Source organism: Chiloscyllium plagiosum, chromosome 12 (assembly GCF_004010195.1).
Source record: "Chiloscyllium plagiosum isolate BGI_BamShark_2017 chromosome 12, ASM401019v2, whole genome shotgun sequence".
NCBI classification, from domain to species: Eukaryota; Metazoa; Chordata; class Chondrichthyes; order Orectolobiformes; family Hemiscylliidae; genus Chiloscyllium; species Chiloscyllium plagiosum.
The window spans coordinates 36,752,956-36,775,195 of record NC_057721.1 but is presented as its reverse complement, the minus strand read 5'-3'; the positions used below and the strand labels follow the sequence as shown (position 1 = coordinate 36,775,195).

General features: G+C 38.6%; 1 protein-coding gene across 4 annotated transcripts in view; it reads right to left on the bottom strand.

The window, feature by feature from the left end:
• The window catches only part of epha6 (eph receptor A6), a 674,628-nt gene that overhangs the window by 272,535 nt on the left and 379,853 nt on the right, over window positions 1–22,240 (bottom strand). For all 4 annotated transcript variants that reach the window (XM_043700793.1, XM_043700796.1, XM_043700794.1 and 1 more), the window contains exon 6: window positions 936–1,271. In XM_043700793.1, the coding sequence (XP_043556728.1) occupies window positions 936–1,271 (336 nt within the window). The remainder of the gene's footprint in view (window positions 1–935; window positions 1,272–22,240) is intronic.

The following is a 22,240-nucleotide window of genomic DNA, read 5'->3' as shown; positions in this document are numbered from 1 at the left end:
ATATCCTGGAAAGATATGGGGTAACAAAGTGTACTAAGAATAATAGGATAGGTAAACTCCTGGCTTAAATCAATCCCTTTGTTTACAATCAGATTGTTAACAACTTAAATCAGAAATGTCCTGGAATGAGGACATAATAAAAATGGAATTTATTAAGAAGAAAATTGCCTTTAATAGACTCAGGAAGTCCCAAAGAAACTTCACAGCCAGTGAAGTACAATAATCACTGGTGTAATGTACAAAATATGGCAGCCAACTTGAATACAGTAAGTTCCACAAATAACGTTGTGATAAGAATGAAGATTAAGAGATAAATATTAGCCAGAACAGAAGGATAATTTCTGTGCTCTTCCTGGAAATACAGGTATTGGAAATCCATATGAGAGGAAAACTTTTGGTTTAATATCTCATCAGAAGATGGCTCCGCTGACAGTGCAATACTCCCTAAGTAGTGGACTAGACTGTTAGCCTTAAGTTTTAGAGAGGAATGAACTTTACTTTCTGACTTGGAAACAAAAGTGCACGCTACCCACTGCACAATGGCCGACACCTTATGTGTTATATAGTTATATATATAACGGTTTCTAATGAACAAATAGAGATGGTTGCAATCATCATCTCCAAATATTATGCTTTCAAAGTTAGATCCAGCTGTCCAGTTAGGAATTGAGTTGTTCTACATGAAACATTTGTAATGGTTATAATAGCGAATTTGATAACAGTTATTCTTTATGCAATTTGCTACATGAATACTTAGCACATAGTCCGAATTTCTATCTTTGATGGTTACAACATCAGGGTTAAGCAATACTCAATAAACTAGTGAAACTTATCCCAGTTTCTTTTGCTATGTAGTATAGCAACCACAGTGATACCAAGTGACCATTAGTCTGAGAACAAATGCTGCAAAGAAAAAGACACAAAAGGTAGCTTACCAGCTTGATTAGTGACTATGGTGAGAATAGCATACTGCCTGGGAACCGTGCTCTCACTGGAGACTCCATTCACTGACTCAATCTCAAATGTGTAATTCATGTGGGCAAGAAAGTCAACAACAGTCACTGAAGTATTTGTCAAGCCTGTGTTGCGAGGTACAAAACGTACGCCTCCTCCACAGAGCGAGCACTTCTTAGGGCCTAAGCCACACATCTTACAGATGACATTATAGGTGAGATCTTTCCGTCCCCCTGTATCTACTGGTGGACTCCACTCAAGGATTAGCGATGAGTCATTAATGTTGAAAATGACATTTCGAGGGGTGGAAGGAGGTCCTGGGGATAGAAAAAAGGAACACAACATGTTAAAGCTACTCTAGCTGTATCATTTTCCAACCAATTCTAGTTAGTTAAATCAATCAAATGAAGATCTCTGTACTTTCCTGAGCCTTTAGAATTACGATACAGAATAACATCTAGTAAGAGTTGGAGGCTACCATGTCATTTTCTACCTTTAAATCACATGGAGGATGTAATATTAACTTGCCAAAAGAGTTCTGGAACTACATTACACACTTGACCTTTTCTGGCTGTGATATCACCTCTTCAACATTTTTTATACAGAAGTATGTATTAGTACCAAAGCAGCTTTAGTCCACAATTTCCTCTTATACCTTCAATGTACAACTGTAAAAAGTTGTCACTACAAAATTGTGTGGATTCAGTTGAATGATCCATTTGCTGTATCTGCCCTCAATAAATATTCCAGCTTTTCAGCAGAAATGTTTCATTTCATGTAAACATGTGAATTAAGAGGAGGAGTATTTGGCCCCTCAATCCTGCTCCATCAATTGTTTAGATCACTGGTTGATCAGACTGTGGCCTTAACTTTACTTTCCCATCGAATCCAACCGTCTCCACTCCACCACCCAATATCCTTTGACTCCTGTGTAAATCTGTACTCTACCAGATTAGTCTTAGAAATATTCAATAACATGCCTCCACTACTTTCTGCCAAAAGGAATTCCACAGACTAAAGACCCTCTGAGAAATAAAATATTCTCATCATCTTCATCATAAATTTGAAAAAGCTTATTTTTAAACTGTCTCATGGAATTCTAGTCTGGCCCAAAGGCAGAAACATTTTTTCAGCATTTATCCTATCAGGATTGTGTATGTTTCAATAATATCAGCTCTTGTTCTTCCAAACCCCAAAGGATGCAGGTCCAAACTGTTCAACCTTTCCTCATTAGTCAACCTCTTCATCCCAGGACTCAAGCTCCTCAGAATTGCTTCTAATGCAAACATTTCCTTTCTAATAAAAAGAGACTACAATTGTACCTGAGATACAGATTTGCCAAAGCTCTGTAAAACTGTATTAAATCTCCTGCATTTTTATATTCAATTTCTTGGCCATAAACAACCTCCCAAATCAATAAGAACGGGCATAAGAGAAACAATATATATTAAGGCACAATGGTTAGACAAATTGAAATACAACAATTGCAATTTAAAATTAAATAGTGAGGTGGCTAGTTTCTTTAAAACAAAACTTTCTTCTTTTATAATTCAGAAATCATTTAATTCTAGTCCAGAATGATGAACTGCTCCTCCTCTTATGTTAATGATCTTAAAATGGAAGTTAGGGTTCAACTCCCATGACATTATTCAAGAAAATAATACATTCTTTCTTTTAGGACGAATTGTTGCTCAAATTACATCTTTACTGTAATTTGTAATTAAGCACTTAACTACTTTGATACAAAAGTCAAGTTGCAAGAATACTACTCCTTCAAACTTTGAGAATTGATTCAAATTAATGTCACACTTAACTAATGCAGGTTTTTCATCAAATTTTTAACGATTAATTGTCAACATACATATTTATGCATAAACTGTATCACAAAAAATAACAAATCACATACAAGATATAACTGAATAACAAGTTGTGCAAATTTAATCAATAGTACTGTCTTCAATTCCACCAAGAATTAAACCACACAGGAGGAAACCCACACAGACACGGGGAGAACGTACAAACTCCACACAGACAGTTGCCCGAGGTGGGAATTGAACCCTGGTCTCTGGTGCTGTGAGGCAGCAGTGCTAACCACTGTGCCACCCAATTTGATTAACAGCATAACACATAGGAGCAAAAGTAAGCCATTCAGCCCATAAAGTATGCTCCATTGTTCAATAACATCCTTACTGATCTGTTAACCCTCAAATCTACTTTCCTGCTTTTTCCTCAAAACCTTTGATTCTCTGACTGGCTAAAAATCTGTCTGGTTCAGCCTTGAATATACTCAGTGGTCCAGCCTCAACATGCTTGCTGTGGTAAAGAATTCTACAGATTCACAACCCTGTGAGGAAGATTTTCCTCCTGAAATCTATCTTAAATAGGCAACCTCTTATTCTGAGCTTTTGCCCTTCTTTCCTAGACTCAAAGAAAAACAACTGTTCTGCACCTACCCTGTCAGGTCCTCCAAGGTCTTGAATGTTTCAATAAGGTCCCTTCTCATTCTTCTATGATATAACAAGTACAGGCCCAATCTACTTAGCCTCTCCTCAAAAGACAGCTGTCCCATACCTGATATCAGTCCAGTCAACATTTTCTTGGTTTGCCTAAAATTCCAGAATACCAGGTTATAGTCCAACAGGTTCATTTGGAAGCACAAGCTTTCGGAATGCTGCTCCTTCATCAGGTAACTGACAAAGGAGCAGCGGTCTGAAATTTGCACTTCCAAATAAACCTGTTGGACTTTAACCTCGTGTTGTGTGATTTTTAACTTTGTCTACCCCAGTCCAACACCAGCACCTCCACATCATGGCTACAATGCCACAATACACTTCCTTAGGTAAGGGTCCCAAAATTGTTCACAGTCTCCCAACTGTAGTCTGACTAGTGCTTTGTTCAGTTACAGTAAAACTTTCCTATTCCCTTTGAAATAAAGGCCAACATTCCATTTATCAGCTACATACCTACTGAACTTAGATCTGATTGATCGATGAGGACTCCAATATCCCTCTGTCCTGTACTATTGTGCAGCGTTTCTCTATTTAAATAATATTCGGCTCCTCTATTCTCCCTACCAAAATGCATAACCTCACATTATATTCCAACTGCCAAGTTTTTGCCCAATCACTTAACCCATCTATGTTTTTCTGCACACCCTTTGTGTCTTTCTCACCACTTGCCTTCTCATCTATTTCTGTGTGATCTGCAAACTTAGCTATAGGGTGTTCGTTCTCCTCATCCAAATCATTAATCTAAATTGCAAAAATATGTGGCCCTAGCACTGATCCTGCTACCACTAACACCATAGACTCTTATCTCATTAAGCAGTCTAATATGTAGCATCTTATCAAATGCTTTCTGAAAATCCAAATGCTGTACATCTATATTTGACTTCCTCTTTCTCTGTCCTACTTGTTACATCTGAATGAATTCTTGTTAACATTGACAGGCATGATTTCCCCTTCATGAAACCATATTGACTCTGATTGATCAAATGGATTTCTAAAAGCCCTGACTCTGATACTGTCTCAATAATACACATAAACTAACTGGTCTACAGTATGGGCTAAATTGGCAGTTATCCAGTCTTCTGGGACTTTTCCAGAATATAAGCATTCCTTGAAGATTACTACCAGTGCATGCACCATGTCTATAGATATTTCCTTTTCATATCCGAAGATACATCACATCAGGTCCAAGGGACTTATCAATCTTTAGTCCCATTAGTTTCCTGAGCACTTTTTCCTGTAGTGATACTTTTTATTTCCTGTCTTTTTGCCCCTTGAATACCTAGTTATTTTGGAATGTTATTAATATCTTCTATTGCGAAGTCTAATGCAAAGTACTTATTTCCCAAGCATCATTCACTAAGGAATCTATTTTCATTGTGGCTCCTCCATCCCTAATTTTATTTTCTTCTTTTCTTTTGGTTATCTTTTGCTGATTTTTAACATTTGTCCAATCCTCTAGATTACCATTAATCTTTGCTGCATTCTAAGTTTTTCTTCCAATCTGGTGCTATCCATAACTTCCCTGGGTAACCATGGTTTGCTTAGCCCCTTCCCAGAACCCTTCTCTCTCACTGGAATTTGTCTTTGCTGTGAGCCATGGCATATTTTCTTAAATGTCTGTTTTAATTATTTTGTTGCTAAACTTGTTCTCCAATCCATTTCAGCCAGCTCTGCCCTCAATCCTTTGTAATTACCCCTATTTAAACTTAGCACTGTTTTTCCCTACCAAAGTCCCTCCCTCTCATATGGTCAGTTTCCAAGGAGATCTTTTACTCTGATTTCATTTATTAAACCTACCTTATTACACATCATCATACCCAAAACTCACTCCTTTTAAGCTGTGCCTCAAATTTATTCTCTTAGAAAAAGGTGTTGGTAATTAGTCCTATACCTCCTCTGTGACTTGAAAACAGATGCATTCTACTGATATCACTCTTATAGAGCACATTGGGTTTTTTTAGGTAAGATGTGCTATTTAAATTAAGCTGTTTGGGAAAGAATGATTAGGATTTGAAATTCTCCACCACACAATCAATTGTTGAAACAAAGTCGATAAATACTTTGAAGTGGGAGGTAAACAACTGCTTGATTGAGTGCAGCATTAAGTATCATTGGAATCTAGCAAGGGAGTGGAATTAGACTAAGTACCTCATCTGGGGAAAAATACAATGCTCAAGATCAGATGGGACAAACAAACTATTTCAGTGCAGCAAAATTACTTGATTTTCTCCCGAGGTGGATTAAATAGAGACTGATTACATTATTATTCTGATTAAAAAAAAAGCAGGGTACACAATAACATTTACTGCAACACAGATGATGCACAGCAACTTTGTATCAGCCATGGGCAGTTAGCCATGGAGCATCAGCGGCTCAAAGTGAACTTTTACTTTAACTGCAGATGTTTGGCAGATTAGCACAAAATGTATCTCATCCAGGTGTGTTGCTGCAGATTGTCTTACCAGCTGAACACCTTATGATTTAATGATCTGAAATACTTAGAAATGTTAAATAAAAATATAATAGTTGTCTACCCTAATTGCTAAGATAACATCAGAGAGCAACTCACGAAAACAAATTAGGCAGATCCCAGGTTTAACTTAGCTGGACAGGTAGGAGCATTTCACTTAGATAATCAGACAAAATTTACATCTCTGATCAGCATTCAATGATTTTGCTCCATGTGGATATTCCGCGAAGCAGATATTAGACTTAATTCGGATACTCTTCACAGTTGAAACTGGTCTCACTTGCAGTTTTCCACTTTTTTTCTCTCAAGTATAATTGATAGGGATGTGAGAGAATGATTAACTCAGTCTGTAATGCTATAGACTAGGCCAGGCCACTCAAAACATTCTTAAGCAGCAGCCCTCGATCTAACTTTGCAATTTGTTTCGGTAAGCGTACGGTGAAAATTACCCGGAATAAGATAGCTAGGTTGACTGCTGGGTTTTAAAACAGACAGAAAGTTTATTCACAAAATTACACAATGAGACACAAAGGACAGAATAAAGAACTCCCACAGAACTCACCCTATCCAACTAGATTTAATTATGCTGTTCCGAATACATACAACATTCTAAAAGCAAATCCCTTTAAAAGCCAGTATAAATGGAACATATGCTTACAGGTTGAGGATGAAGGCCACGCGTACAGTTCTGGTCACCAAATTACTAAAAGGATGTGGACGCTTTGGAGAGGGTGCAGAGAAGGTTTACGAGGATTTTGCCTGGTATGGAAGGTGCTAGCTATGAACAGAGGTTGAGTAGGTTAGGTTTAGTTTCACTAAAAAAAAAAGATTGAGGGGGGACCTGATTGAGGTTTACAAAATCATGAAGGGTATAGACAGTTTGGATAGAGACAAGCTTTTTCCCAGGGTGAAGGATTCAATAACGAGAGGTCACGCTTTCAAGGTGAGAGGTGGAAAGTTTAAGGGGGATACACGCGGTAAGTACTTCACACAGAGGGTGGTGGGCATTTGGAACGTGTTGCCAGCAAAGGTGGTAGAGGCAGGCTCGGTAGATTCATTTAAGCTGCATCTGGACAGATGCATGAGTAGGTGGGGAGCAGAGGGATACAGATGCTTAGGAATTGCCCGATAGGTTTAGACAGTACATTTGGATCGGTTGAAGCTTGGAGGGCCGGAGGCCCTGTTCCTGGGCTATAAATTTTCTTTGTTCTTTGTACTTCCACACTGAGTCTACCCTCAGCCTTTATCTCCAGCCTTTTAAGCTGACTTTCCTTTTCAAATGTCAATTTTTGAAGTTCAAAAGCTCTCTTTTCTTTCTCCACTCTTTTTCCCTCTCTTCTGCTGCTCTTTCCTTTTCCCTTTCTTCTGCGTCTAATTATAATTTTACCTGTTTCGTTTCTGCTGCCCTTTCCTTATCTCTCAGCTGATTCATTTGCAATTGAATTCTTTCCATCTCTATAGATTCTGATGGTTTCTCCAGCAAGTTTAAATGCTGAGCTACTGCTATAACTACCCCCCCCCTTTCCTCACAGAATTCGGCAGTTCCAATTTCAACCTCTCTGCTAATTCTTGCAACTTGGTCTTATTCACATTTTGCAAAACTTGCTAAGTCACCGCATCCACTTCCAGAAAACTTTTGGCGACTGAAAGAGCCATTACTATCGCATGCTTTGTCTACCCAACCAAACCAACACCTGAAATAAAGACACTAGCACCTACCACTCGCTGTTTAAAACCCCGCCAAGAGCCCCCAGTCTGTTATGGATAAGGCCAGACCACTCAAAACATTCTTAAGCAGGCAGCCCTAGACCTAACTTTGCAATTTGTTTCAGTAAATGTAAAGTGAAAATTACCCAGAGTAAGATAGCTAGGTTGACTACTAGATTTTAAAACAAGACAAAAGATTTATTCACAAAATTACACAATGAAACACAAAGGACAGAACTCAACCTCTCCAGCCAGACTTAATTATGCTGTTCCGAATACACACAACAGTACCATAAGCAAACTCCCTCTAAAAACCAGTATAAATGGAACACATGCTTACAGGTTGAAGTTGACAGCAGAAGTGGAGAGAGTTTCCACACAGCTCCCTGGTGAATTTCCTAGTTCAAGACTGAACTAAAACTACTCAGCTCAGCTAAAGAGCTGACCACTCCCCTTTCATTATACAGGTCACTTCAAAAGCATGAGCTGAAAATGTGTTGCTGGAAAAGCGCAGCAGGTCAGGCAGCATCCAAGGAACAGGAGAATCGATGTTTCGGGCATAAGCCCTTCCTGAAGAAGGGCTTATGCCCGAAACGTCGATTCTCCTATTCCTTGGATGTTGCCTGACCTGCTGCGCTTTTCCAGCAACACATTTTCAGCTCTGATCTCCAGCATCTGCAGCCCTCACTTTCTCCACTTCAAAAGCATGACCACTTTGGCCTGAAGTTTCATCTGTTTGTATATAAAAAGGCCTCTCAAAATCCTTTTTATCTCTGTACCAAACCAGACTCATTGGAGCCCAGCCCAATTTATTGCTCCTCTAATATTGGTGCTGCTATTTGCAGGGCTCCAAAAAGTCAAAGTCTAGTCTGCTGTTAGCCTAACCAGTTTTTCCTTTGTACAGTACTGAGACATTATAGTTACCAATTATTCTCAGTTAAGTTGTTGCATTTCATCTGTTCAAATGGAGCTTGTGTATCCCTCAGTTACCTCATTTATAGTACTGTTTCTAATCTATACTTATACTTTGTAATCTGTTAGACTCTAGTCTATTTCATTGAGTCATCCTTGCCTATATTAGAATATTTGTAAAAATAAAGGACGGTTGCAACTAGATAGGGCATGCACAGACAGAACTATTCTTTTTCTAGTTTTGCATGATACCTTTTGCAGCTACTTAGTTAGGTCAGAAGCCATAGATGCAGAGATTTTTACACAGGTATCTTCGTAACGTTTCTTGTGGCAGTTTGCCTCTTTTGGTATAGTTTATGATGTGTTAGAAAATGTGGTGAAAATTTGGAACTGTTCTTTTTGGGGTGAGTAAACTGTTTTCTTCCACATGAAAATAAAGGTTCTTTTCCCTTGTGATCACTGCTGCTAGTAAATACTGTAGACAAACATTTTCCCTCTTCAATACCAGTTGACAAATACCAGCACTGCATTAATAAGGTTATCTGTAGATGTAAATTGGTCCTCTTCATTTTTCACTCAATTTAGGGAATACACAAAAATATGATGATGAAAAGCCTGTAAAGTGGAATTGTAGAAAAGGAAAATAATTAAATGCGTAAATAATTTAATAGTCAAAATGCATATCGGACATTGTCACTTCTTTATTAACTTTCCAATATAATATCTGCGATATGCATGAGAAATGGCAACATCCCTGTGACTTCATTTGTAACAATCTTGAATTGGTGAACTCACTGCTGAAGTTATTTCCGTGTCTTCTTGAATACCTTCAGCAGATCTCCCTTCAACCTTCCAAACTATAGTGAAAATACCCCAACATCTGTTGCCTGCTTTAATAATTATAACTTGCCATTTCAGGAAACACTTTGGTGATCTGACCTGCACTTCCATTTCTTTTAAATTCTATGCAAAAAAAGCGTGGATTTTAATAGAGTAACTTTGACTCTCGAGACCTTTAACAAAAATGGGATGGATGAAATGTGGAAGTCCCACTCCCATCTCCTATAGATCGTATTGTTGACAGCTGTGGGATGGCATTTGACTGTGAATTACAAAAGTGGAGCAACTGACTCAGGGTCTATTTGAAATTAATGCTGAATTCAGTAAAGATCCCTTTCCACTCTTCCGAGTCTTCAACAGCAAAGTGAGAGTCAGATATTTCAGGAATAAACATAAATACTCTTGAAATATGGATAAGGTGCGTCAAAGTATCATTACATGAAGTTATTTACAGCTGCAACTTTTTAAAAGTGTGAAAAAGGACTGCAGTTACATTTAGAAGGAAAAACACTAGCTGCTGGACTTGTTTATCAAGGAGTCATCTGTTGTACTTTAGAAATGAAAAAAAACCTATTACCATCCTTTCCTGTAGTTTTACTGGAATTGAAGAGCAGTTTGCAAGGTTTTTAAAATTCATTTGTGGAACATGGTATTGCTGGCTGGCCAGCATTTACTGCTCATCCCTAGTTGCCCATGAGAAGGTGACGGTGAGCTGCCTTAATGAAACCCTGCAGTCCACGTACTGGAGGTAGACCCAGCAACAGTGAAGAAACGGTGATATATTTCCAAGTCAGGATGGTGAGTGCTTAGAGGGGATCTTGCCAATAGTGATGTTCCCATGTGTCTGCTGCCCTTGATCTTCCAGATGGAAACGATCATGGGTTTGGAAGGAGCTGTCTGAGGATCTTTGGCAGATTTCTGCTGTGCATCTTTAAGATAGTACACACTGCTGCTACTGAGCATTGGTGGTGGAGAAGTGAGTAAAGATTGAACTCTAATTTGGGAAATATATTTTAGAATATTATTTTTATGCATTTCCTACACTTTGCCTGAAAAGCTTCCTTTCTTCACTTATTACTGCATATGTATTTATCCTGCCTATCTGCAGTGTGGTTAAAACCTTGATACTGATGTTCCTGTTCCAAGGCCTGTATTGCCCTCTATGTTTTTGTCTATTTTTGATTCATAGTCAATCCTAATCTTTGCAATTTATCTTCCTGCATCTGTTGTATGTAATCACATCCTTTTCTGGGTTTAATTTTAGGCATTTCTAATCTTTTAAAATGTAAAGGTCAGCCCATGTGACCCAAACTTTAAGTTCAGGCATAAAGAGAATTGGATAGCATCCTATAGACATACAAATATTATTGAGTGCCTATGAAATTGGATTATTTGGAAAGGGTAAAGATTTCCTACTGTAACTATAAGTTTCCTCTGATAGATGAGACAATGCTGAGAATACATAGCACTGGCTGAAATTCCAAGTTTGTGGTTATGAGAAAGCAAAACAACCAGCAGCACAATCAGATATCCATTGCCATCAAAAATATAGATCTTAACTTTCAATACTTTCAAAAATCTATTTCTGATGGCTCAATACCACAAAGTTGTATTTTTATTGTGAACTCCCGACTTGTGCTACTGGACTTCCAACTTACTGTCGAGATATTCTGCATTAAAAAGGAATTTAATTTTTTTGAATTGGAGCAAGTATTTGTGCTGGTCAATAACTTCTGAAGGCATCAATTTAAGATAATCAACAAAAGATCACAAAAGTAGTTCAGAGAATTTTTATTACTCAGAGGGTTGTCAGGAGAAACAGAGAAGTCTGATGAAGGAGTATAAAAATAACCCAGAAAACCGTTGTGTTCTTCTATCATCTCTGCATGGTGCATTTCAAACCTAAGCACTTATTCAGCTAACGCAAAGTGTTATATTTCTGCAGGATACCACCATCTGTCTACTTGAGTAGAAAATTAATAGTCTGGTAAAGAGTCAGACTGGGTCTCAGCAACTGCTTTAATGCACAGAACAAAAGAGGAAAGTCCCGTTTCTAACATTTATAACAGTGAAAGCAGACTTTGAGGATATAAGGGATAATTCATTTGAAATATTTAGATACTTGCATACAAGAGCATGTTTGTTAATATATGCTAAAACAAAATGATCCTAAAGGAACAATTTGATGTTGTAGAATATCAACCCACATATAATTGTAGATATTTTATCTTGTGTGAAATGCCAGAGGAAATCAAATTTAGTTAAAATAATTGCAATGATTACTGAACGTAAAATGATTTTGAAAGAAGGTATATATTTTGAGATATGAAAGCCGATTACATATGGAATTAGCAGAGAGGGAAAATCAGTTATTAGTGAACTTGTCCTTTGCATCACCAGAACTTGCTGACACACAGCCATTAAATACAATATGTTATTACTGAGTTACAATGGCTCAACTTGGAGAAACCAATCAGCCAAAACTTAGATGTTGCCTATTCTACAGAGCTAGCACATTACTTCTTGTGTTGAAAGCTGGTCTCTATATATGTGGGAATGCTTCTGGCATTTTCTAGAAGCATATATGTATTAAAATGATGGATGGCTAAGAGTTAGTAAAATCCCTCTCTGTTTTAAGACAATGCAGGTGACCATTTACTGACCGGCAACCAACAGAGACAGATTATCTTACAAAATGCTTAAAGTGAAGTATGGACACTGTAATGGTTTATGAAAAATAGAGAATAAATTGGAACATTCTGGAACTGAAGAAATGATATGAGCTGAAATTAATTATATCTATCTTTATCAAGAAAAAGATCATGATGAAACAGGATGCAGTTTAGACACTTGAGGATTATAATGAATAAGGAACTGAATAGGTTGTCCAAAGCTGGATGAAATGCATCCAAGGATACTTCAGGAAATGAGAGTCTTGAATTAAGAGCGCTATAATGCAGAGCCTGAATCAGAACTAATTCCCCCAGTAAATCATTTGAAAGACAAAGTGTTAATGATGAAATGGACTTTGCCTCAAGTACTAGCAATAAGAAATGCATTGTAGTTCATCAGTTGACAGTTCCATCTGTGAGTGTAACAAAACTTTAGCTTCAAATCCAATACCAGCTTTTGAAGGGCTCTTAAGTAGCCTCTTAATAAATTGAGTGCAAATCCACCTAACAAGTGCAGTTGGAATCACTACCCTTTCACACATTATGAATATTTCAACAATGCTTCCTGATATAGCACTGCAAAAATAATATTGGAAAAGTTAGTTCAATTTCTTTTTACAAGATAAAACAAATAAATGAACCAGATCAAGGTTTTAATTTTATTTCATAAATATTCAACGAAATCATGAATAGTTTAGAAATAAAACAATTTATGTCTTCAGCATATCATTAACAATCTCAAGAAGCATTCTAAAAATGATAGCAAAGTTTAAACACCACATATTGGTTCAGTTGCATGGAAAATTATGGAAACAGTTAAAACAGGGGGAAGGCTCAGCAGAACTTATTAATGTTTCCAGAACAACTAATTGGACAGAGAGCATGGAAAGGGTCAGGAATCTAACTTTAAACACAGTAGATGAGGGAACAACTATGAGAAGAAGGGCAGTCAATGCAGGACTGAGGGTGCTGTCCTTAAATGCAAGATAAGATAAATGAGTTTGTAGGGCAGATTGAAATTGGTGAGTGCGATGTAAGGGGATCAGGACTGGGAACTAAATATCCAAGGAGACACATCCTATCAAAAGGCCAGGCAAATGGGGGGGTAAGGTTGCTGCATTAGTAAGAAATGAAATTGAATCAATAGTAAAAAATGATATCAAGTTGGAAGGTGCAGAATCTGTATAGGTAGAGTTGAGGAGTCATGGAGTCATGGAGATGTACAGCATGGAAGCAGACCCTTCGGTCCAACTTGTCCATGTCGACTAGATATCCCAATCCAATCTAGTCCCACTTGCCAGCAACAGGCCCTTTTCCACCAAACCCCTCCTATTCATATACCCATCCCGATGCCTTTTAAATGTTGCAAGGAAAGCATACCAATTGAATTCTTCACTATCTTATCTACCTGCAATTCTACTTTCAAGAAGCTATGAACCTGCACTCAAAGGTCTCTTTGTTCGGCAACACTCCCGAGGACCTTACCACTAAGCACATACATCCTGCTAAGATCTGCTTTCCCAAAATACAGCACTTCGCATTTATCTATATTCCATTCCTCTCTTAGTCTTGATAAAGTGTAGATAAAGTCTAGTCTCGTAAAGTAAAAGGACCCTGATGGGAATTATGTACAGGTCTTCCAGCAGTGGTCAAGATGTGGGGCAGAAAATAAATCAGGAGATAGAAACTTTATGTAAGAAAGGCACCATTACAATAATCATGGGGAACTTCAATATTTAAGTGGACTGGGAAAATCAGTTTGCTTATGGATCTCAAGAAAAGGAATTCATGGAATGTCTACGAGATGGTATTTTGGAGCAGCTTGTGGTAGAACCCACTATGAAACAGGCAATTCTGGATTTGGTGATGTGTAACGATGCAGACTTGATTAAGGAACTAAAGGTGAAGAAAACCCTAGGGGGTAGTGACCATAATATGATCAAATTCACCCTGTACTTTGAGAGGGAGAAGCTGGAATCAGATGTAAAGGTATTACAATTGAATAAAAATAACTAACTACAATGACATGAGGGATGGGTTGACCAGAGTTGATCAGAAGGGGTGCCTAGCAGGAAGTTGGTGGTGCAGCAATGGGAAGAGTTTTTGGGGATAATTCAGGAGGCAGAGCAGAAGTTCATACTCGAAAGAAGAAACATACTAAAGAGAGAACAAGGCAACCATATCTACCATGGTAAGTCAGGGACAGCTTAGAAGTAAAAGAAAAAGTAAACAATGTTATGAAGATTAATAGGAAGCCAGAGGTTTGGGAAGCCTTTAAAAACCAGTACAGGGTAACTAAAAAACTGTAAGGAAGTGAGAAGATGATATACGAAGGCAAGGTAGCTGGTGATATAAAAGATTATCACAAATATTTTTGCGATATATGAAAGGTAAGGAAGAGGCAAGAATGGATAAAGGATGTGTTGGCATTGGAGAGGATGTTGACACATATGATCGCGTGGATGTAGGGCTGTCATATGAGGTGTGGTTGATGAATGTGGATCTGTACTCGATGGTATTTAAAAGGATGAGGGGGATCTGATTGAAATTTACAGAACACTGAGAGGACTGAATAGAGTTGACATGGAAATGAGGTTTCCATTAGTAGGGCCCAACGGCACATCCTCAGAGTAAAGGGTAGGCACTTTAGAACTGAGATGAGGAGGGTGGTGAATCTGTGGAACTCATTGCTGCAGAAGGCTTGGAGACAAGTCATTGAGTGTATTTAAGACAGAGTTAGATAGGTTCTTTTTGGTAAGAAGATCAAATGTTACAGGGAGAAAGTAAGAGAACGAAGTTGAGAAACGTATCAGCCACGATCGAATGGTAGAATTGACTCGATGAGCCAAATGGCCTAATTCTGCTTATAGTTTATGGTCTGATAGTCTACACCATCTTATTCTCATGCTAACAAATCTGTTCTGGGCCGACTGCAATGTTCCAACAGAACACAATGCAAGCTCAAGAAGCAACACCTCATTTTCCACTTAGGCATTTTACAATTGAGGTCTCAATATTGCATTCAATAACTTTAAAAGCTGACCATGTATACCTGTTCTTCATTTTTCTTACATTCCACCCCATTTTACATCTCTTTTTCTCATTCTCCACCATCAACACCACCTTTGTCTTTTGCACTGGGCCTCTGTCTGTCATTTTCTAACACCTTTAGTTTCTGAAGTCATTCAAAATGTAAGTCTAATTTTTTCTCCACAGATGTTGCCAGACTTGCTAAATTTCTGTGTTCATTTTAAATTCGGAATTCTTCTGTTCAGTTCTCAACCAAATTAACTAGGATAGCGGCAAGTGGGTTATAAAAGAAAAAAAATGACCAAGATTCAATAACTTCTGCTGGATGTCTATGAAAATGACACTGTTAAATATAAGACCAAACTTAATTCTCATATCTTTAGCACTGAATAGCCTATCCAAACTAATAAATGAAGAGAGGACACATTTGCAAAGTACCTGAAAATAATAAGTATGTGTAAAACCAAAGAGCAGTCAAAGCCTTTGGAAAAAGATGATGAGAGAACATTGTCGAGATTTGCCATGGTAAACTAAAATGTGCACAATTCTGGATATATTTAATATTATATTACAGTACTTCCTTCTACAGCTTGCTTCTTCAACCTTATTCATTATGTGAACTTTTTTTATTTATATTTGTTTATAAAATTCAGAAATGTACGATCATGAATTTCCAACTCAATTTACACATCCTTAATTGCATTTCAAAATTTAAAAAGTGTTTTGAATGCATGCAAACATATATTAATTAATAATCAAATTAAGCAACTAAGTTATGGATGGATTTTTAAATGTACTAATTGCCTTTCGGATTATTTAGTCATATTTAGGAAATGCTTTAAATATTTATGGATGAATTTATAAACGTATCAATTAACTTATAGTTTGTTGATTTCTGTTTTAAACATCAGACATATAGTTGCTTTTCTGAGTCTCTAATTGAATGCAGTACAACCCCGGAATCATTCACTCTGGGAAAGGGAGATGGAAAGCTGACACTGCTAGTTACATCCTCCAGAAGCACAGCTCGTTGGAAGATAACATTTTACACGGTGATAGTTGCAGCTCTGCTTTCAGCCCCACAACTGACTAAAGGAAATTGCACTGGAATTTATCTTGTGCAATTACATATAATCCCAATCATTACTTTTCTTGTGATATAGGTGTGTACACTGGTAAAATTTGGCATACATTGCCTGTACTTAAATGTCCTTGAGTTGGTGGTGCTGAGTCACCATGAATAGCTACAGTACATGTTGTAGCAGCACATCCATAGTGCTGGCAGGAATGGAGTGCAGTATTAAGATTTTGCACCAATGATAGGGAAGGAATTATTCCAAGTCAGGATGGTGCGTGGCTTGGAGGGAGCCTGCAGGTGGTGATGTTCCTATGTAACTGCTGCCCTGTTCTTCTGAGTGGTAGGGGTCATGAGTTTGAAGGGTTCTGGTGAAAGAATTTTGGCAAGTTGCTGCAGTACATCTTACAGATGTTACAAACTGTGACCACTGTGCATTGGTTTGGTGGGGGGAGGGGGGGGGGGGGGGGGATTTAAAGGTGGTGGATAGGAGCTGAATGAACAAGCCACTTTGCCTTGGATGCTGCCAAGTTCATGACTGTTTTTGAAGCTGTACTTATCCAAGTCAGTGGAGAGTATTCCAGCACACTCATGACTTGTGCCTTGTAGGTGACGGAAAGATGAATTGGAGGGGTCAAGTTCAAGAAAGCTCGTCCCTCATTTTTGTGTCCTCACTATCAGCTGCAGACCCAGTCTAGGAGATATGTCCTTCGATAAATTCACTGAGTGATGAATATGGACATTTGCCAGGCCACGCTCAGTGTTTCTTCCAAATGATCTTTATCATAGAGGAGCACTGATTCATTGGTTGAGGGTAGGGAGAGGGGGAAATCAGCAGGAGGCCTTCTAGCCCATGTTTTACCTCCATGTATGAGACCTCATCAGCTCCCGAGTCAATGACGAGGATGCCCAGGAACCAGGTCTTGTCTGTTTCCCACTCTACCACAACTTACTTTTCGTGAGACAGGACACACTTAGCGATGGTGATAATGGTGTCTGAAACATTAGTTATAAGGTATTGCTCAGTGAGTATAATTTTGTCAAAACAAAATATTATGTAAATTAGAGATATAAAGTAGATATTTAAAATGGGACAAAATTATAACTGAATGCCTTGATACACCTTCTATCCTCTGCCCAAGGTAGTGAATGTTGAAGTGCTATAACGTGTGGCCCAGAGCCTCCAACAGGACAATCATTGCTGAAACATAGACAGGAGTAGTGCATTGGGACTACATCGATGTCCCAACCCAAAGACACAGATTGACTCAAGAAGTTCAAACTTGCTGTAGCCAAATGTCTGGCATGTGGAATTCTTTGAAACAATTTACTGTTGGATTAGAGTTTGAGATTTTGGACGGTTCTAGTGTATTTGTGCATAAATAGTTATCCAGGAAAAGTTAGACAAACTAGAAGTTGCCCTAACCCGTGGTTAACTATGAACATGATGTGGAGGTGCCAGTGTTGGACTGGGGTGGACAAAGTTAAAAATCACACAACACCAGGCTATAGTCCAACAGATTTATTTGGAAGTACAAGCTTTCGTCAGGGAGCTGTAATGTCATTATTGCCAAGATTTAATGCCATTAATAATCCCCTGAGTGTAATTAGTTTCCCTTACTTATTTTAAGGTTCAATATTATTGAATGATTTCTGGAGATTCAATGTGGGTATATGAAGTAAGGTAGTGAGTTAGGTGTTAATGGATTAGGGTAACTGTTGGATAAGATGACAAGTGGGTAATGCAAGAGGCAGGGTGATAATGGTGTGGCACCAGAGTGCCAGATGGGCAGCGCGGCACATAAGTGGATGAGGGCTTGAAGTAGGTCATGGAAATTAAGTTTGGTCAAGGGACCATAGAGGCCTGGCAGAGTGAGTTGGACAGGGAGGGTGCCAAAAATGATTGCAGAGGGGTGGGTAAATATAGAGAATGAGCTAGGTATAGGGTGGGAGTAAAGTAATTGTGGGATTAAGAGGGTATCAGCAAGGACTCAGGCAGCAGGGTGAGGAGGAGCAGGAATGTGAGGAGGATGTTGAGGGGGTCAAGGGGATTCAGGTCAAAGGCATTTTGGGTGTCTGTGGGAGTTGTGGATGCAGGAAGTCAAAGAGTTAATATAACAGTTCCACAAGAGTCAGAGTTGGTCTTAACTCCTCTACCTTTTCCTGGGTAACTATTCAGGTAAGTCAATCTGAACAAAATAGAGTCTCCGATTTTAATTCAGTTCTGGGGACCTTTGCAAAGAATTCCAAACACTTTTGTGGCCCAACCAAAGGTTCAAACTCCAGGTCAATTTCCACATAGTCAGCAGCAATAAATCTCTGCTTGGTTCCAACATTCAACACCAGTCTATACTTTAGCAATGAGTATCTTCCCATTGAGAGATCAAGGAAAGTAGAGAACCATAAATCAAAGATGAAATAAAAAATAATTTAACATATAAAATGTATTCATTCTCACCACTGTATTTGGGAATTTTTGTACCAGTCACTTAAAGCCTTTTCACTGTCAGTAAAGAACATCTGTCATTTTGGCTCTTCCCCAATCTTGAAATGAAGCAGCCTTTAGATGTCAGTAATCAAATGAATGTATAAAGAAGAATAAATTTGCACATTTCATAACTCAGGAGGACTCTTGCTGCTTTACAGCTGTTGAAGTATTTATAAAATATAGTCACTGTTAGAATGTAGTTAAATATGTGAGCCAATTTGTACTCAGCATGGCCCCACAATCAGCAACGAGGAATACAACCAGTTAATCTGTTGTTGCTTATGCTAGAGGAGAGATAGAGGGAGGTCAGGATATTAGGAAAACTTTCCTGTTTTTATTTGTTTAGTAACATGGAATTGTTAACATCTATCTGAAACAATGAACAGGACCTGCATTTACTATTTCATTCCAAAAGATGGTACCTCCAAGAATGTTGGACTCCCTCACTAAAAAGTCACCCTAGATTAGATCTTTAGAGTGAGGCAATAAGCCATAACTTTTGCACTGAGAAGGGACAGCATACCTGCTGAGCCATTAACAGAAAATTGTATTGCTCTCAGTTAAGGTTTAGAAATTGGATCTGTTGGTTCTCGATTACTATTGCAAGTAATGGTTTTAAACTAGCACCTAGAACATCACACCTGTGAGAGATGATTGCAAGTTGTTTATATTTCAGATTGAAATATAAATAGTTCAAGCTTCATTCGAAGAAAACCATATCATCCCTTTGCCTATTCAATATCTTTTAGATAGATTTCTTAGTTGGCATTTCAATTTAGTCAAACAGATTACTTTGGAATTAAGGTGCATTTTATTAAAAATGTTTGTGTCAATATTCTGTTTGCATTCTTACCAGAAACAATGTTGCAGATGATGGTTATTATGCTTAATTGGTATGAGTTTGGTGAAATATAAATGCATTTATAATGTACAGGCTTGCTGTGGTCACGTGACCTCTACCTTGGCTATAAGTGCCTTTATGTGTATTCTGGGGCAACCATTAAACACATCACTGATGAACCTGAATAGCTGTGGATTTGCAGAGCTGAAAGTGAACCAGCCACAAAGAGGGAGCAAGTAAAAAAGCACAGCAGTTTGTAACTTCAAACTATATGGAGAGTCAAAAAGGCTCCCTACTATTACAAAGATGAGAGGAAATATGAGACAGCTTTGGAATATTTTCCACTCTTGATGGCGAAATTATGAAATAGCAACAGAATTAATAAAAAGTAAGAAGAGCAACCTAAGAATAGTAACCTTAAATCCACATTCCCGCCTAACTCCCATAACCTTTCAACCCCTTGCTTAACAAGAAGCTATCGACTGTACATCAAAATATTTAAGGACTCTGCTTCTACCACCTTTTCAGAAAGAGAGTTCCAAAGTCCCATAAGTCTCAGAGAGACAAAAAAAACACCTAATCTGTTTCAAATACGTGGTCCCTCGTTCAACATTCTTCCATAGAGGAACCGTCCTCCCCACATCTACCTGTAAAGAAATCTTAGGAGTGTATACGTTTGAATCAATTAAGAAATGTAAAGTCCCAGACAGACCATAGATGAAGCTTAGAGTTGACCTTAATGAAACATAAGATATGGAGGGGAATTCAGAGTGTAGTATTGGAGAGATCGCTTTCCTTGTGAGAGTCCAGGATCAGACTGCATTATCTCATTGTAAAGGGTTATGAATTTAGAACAGAGATAGCAGCACAGTGGTTAGCACTGCTGCCTCACAGTGCCAGGGACCTGGGGTCGATTCCAGCCTCGATGACTGTGTGGAGTTTGCACATTCTCCCCGTGTCTACATGGGTTTCCTCTGGGTGCTCCGGTTTCCTCCGGTGCTCCAGTTTCCTCCCACATTCCAAAAGATGTGCAGGTTAGGTGAATTGGCCATGCTAAATTGCCCATGATGTTAGGTGCATTAGTCAGGGGGAAATGGGTCTGGGTGGGTTACTCTTCAGAAGGTCGGTGTAGACTTGTTGGGCAGAAGAGCCTGTTTCCATACTGTGGGGAATCTAATCTAATCTAATCTAATCTTTAAAAAAGTAACAATTTCTTCTGTCAGCAGACAGTGAATCTGTAAAATTCTTTACTACAGAGCACTGTAGCAGCTGGGTCGTTAATATATTCAAGGCTGAGATAGATCTCATTGAATGGTAGAATACAGTCAATTGACTGAATTGTCTACTTCTGCTCTTACACTTAATGTCTTCAGTCTCGCGGGAACTAAGTATCTTGGTCCTATTGACTAGTATTCTGACTACTGGGAATTACATCTACTGAAGTCAATGACTAGAGGTGAGATTAAAGAATGCTTGAAAACAGACTTCAGTTGTTACAGCCTTTAATATATGTTGCTAAGTACCAAAAATCCCTCAATTCATGAGTGAATAATTCAGCCACTTCATAAAAGATTAGGAAATTCAATACCACCCCAAGTTAAATTGAAAGGTTGAGGTGGCAGTAAAATCAGCAACAAAACAATAAAGAAAGAGTAAATCCAGCATAGACCAGTATAAGGTACAGCCTGAGTGGAGAAATACACTGAGTAAAGGTATGCAAAGTAGTCCAATACAACGATTCATGTCATGATGTATCCAAACTATTCTTTTAATAACAAAATTAAAACTTCTGAAGACAGAAATGAGAACAGGTGTGAGTGCCAAGAACAAGGCAAAACGACAGAGAGCCAAATTTCACCTTGAGAAGACTATCCAGTCTTTGCCAGAGCTGAGAACTGGAGAACCTGACAGAATGCAAATGTTATTAAGAAGAGATGGATCTGGGTGAGGGCTGGGGAGGGGGAGAGGCATGGGAGCAGCCCTTGCCCACCCAGATCCTAGAAAGATCCATCTCAGGGTGGCTGGAAAAGGCTGGATTGTGATGCTGTGGTGGGTGAGCACAGTACCTGAGGAGAACTACTCTGTAGGTTCAACTGGGGATGGGAAACTCCACTCCATCAACCCAACCGCGCTTGTGCCCTCCCTCTTCCCCAGCCTGTCAACATCATCGGTGATTCTGGAGGTCAGTCACAGGCAGTTTACACCACCAGCTGTGATTGTGCATGTGTTGGGGCTAGTTTGACATTATGGATAATCATTTCAATCCACAGTATTCACTGTACACACTCATTGAAATGAAACCAGGAATGTTTATTGTGTGTTTTTTATTGTGAATAATGTCCCTAGAATCATACAGCAAAGAAATAGACCCTTCAGTTCAATTCATCCATGCCAACCAGGCATCCTAATCTGTCCTCGTCCCATTGCCAGCATTTAGCCCATATCTCTCTCAACTCTTCCTATTTGTTAACCCATGTAGATGTCTTTTTAGGTTGTAATTGTACAAACCTCCACCACTTCCTCTGGCAGCTTGTTCCATACATGCACCACCCTCTACATGAAGAAGTTACCACATACATCTTTTTAAAATTCCCCTCTCACCTTAAACCTATGCCCTTCCATTTTGGACTCTCCCACTCTAGGAAGAAAACCTTGGCTATTCACTCCATCCATGCCCCCTCATGGTTTTATAAACCTCTTTAAGGCCACCCCTCAGCCTCTGACGCTCCAGGGAAAACAGC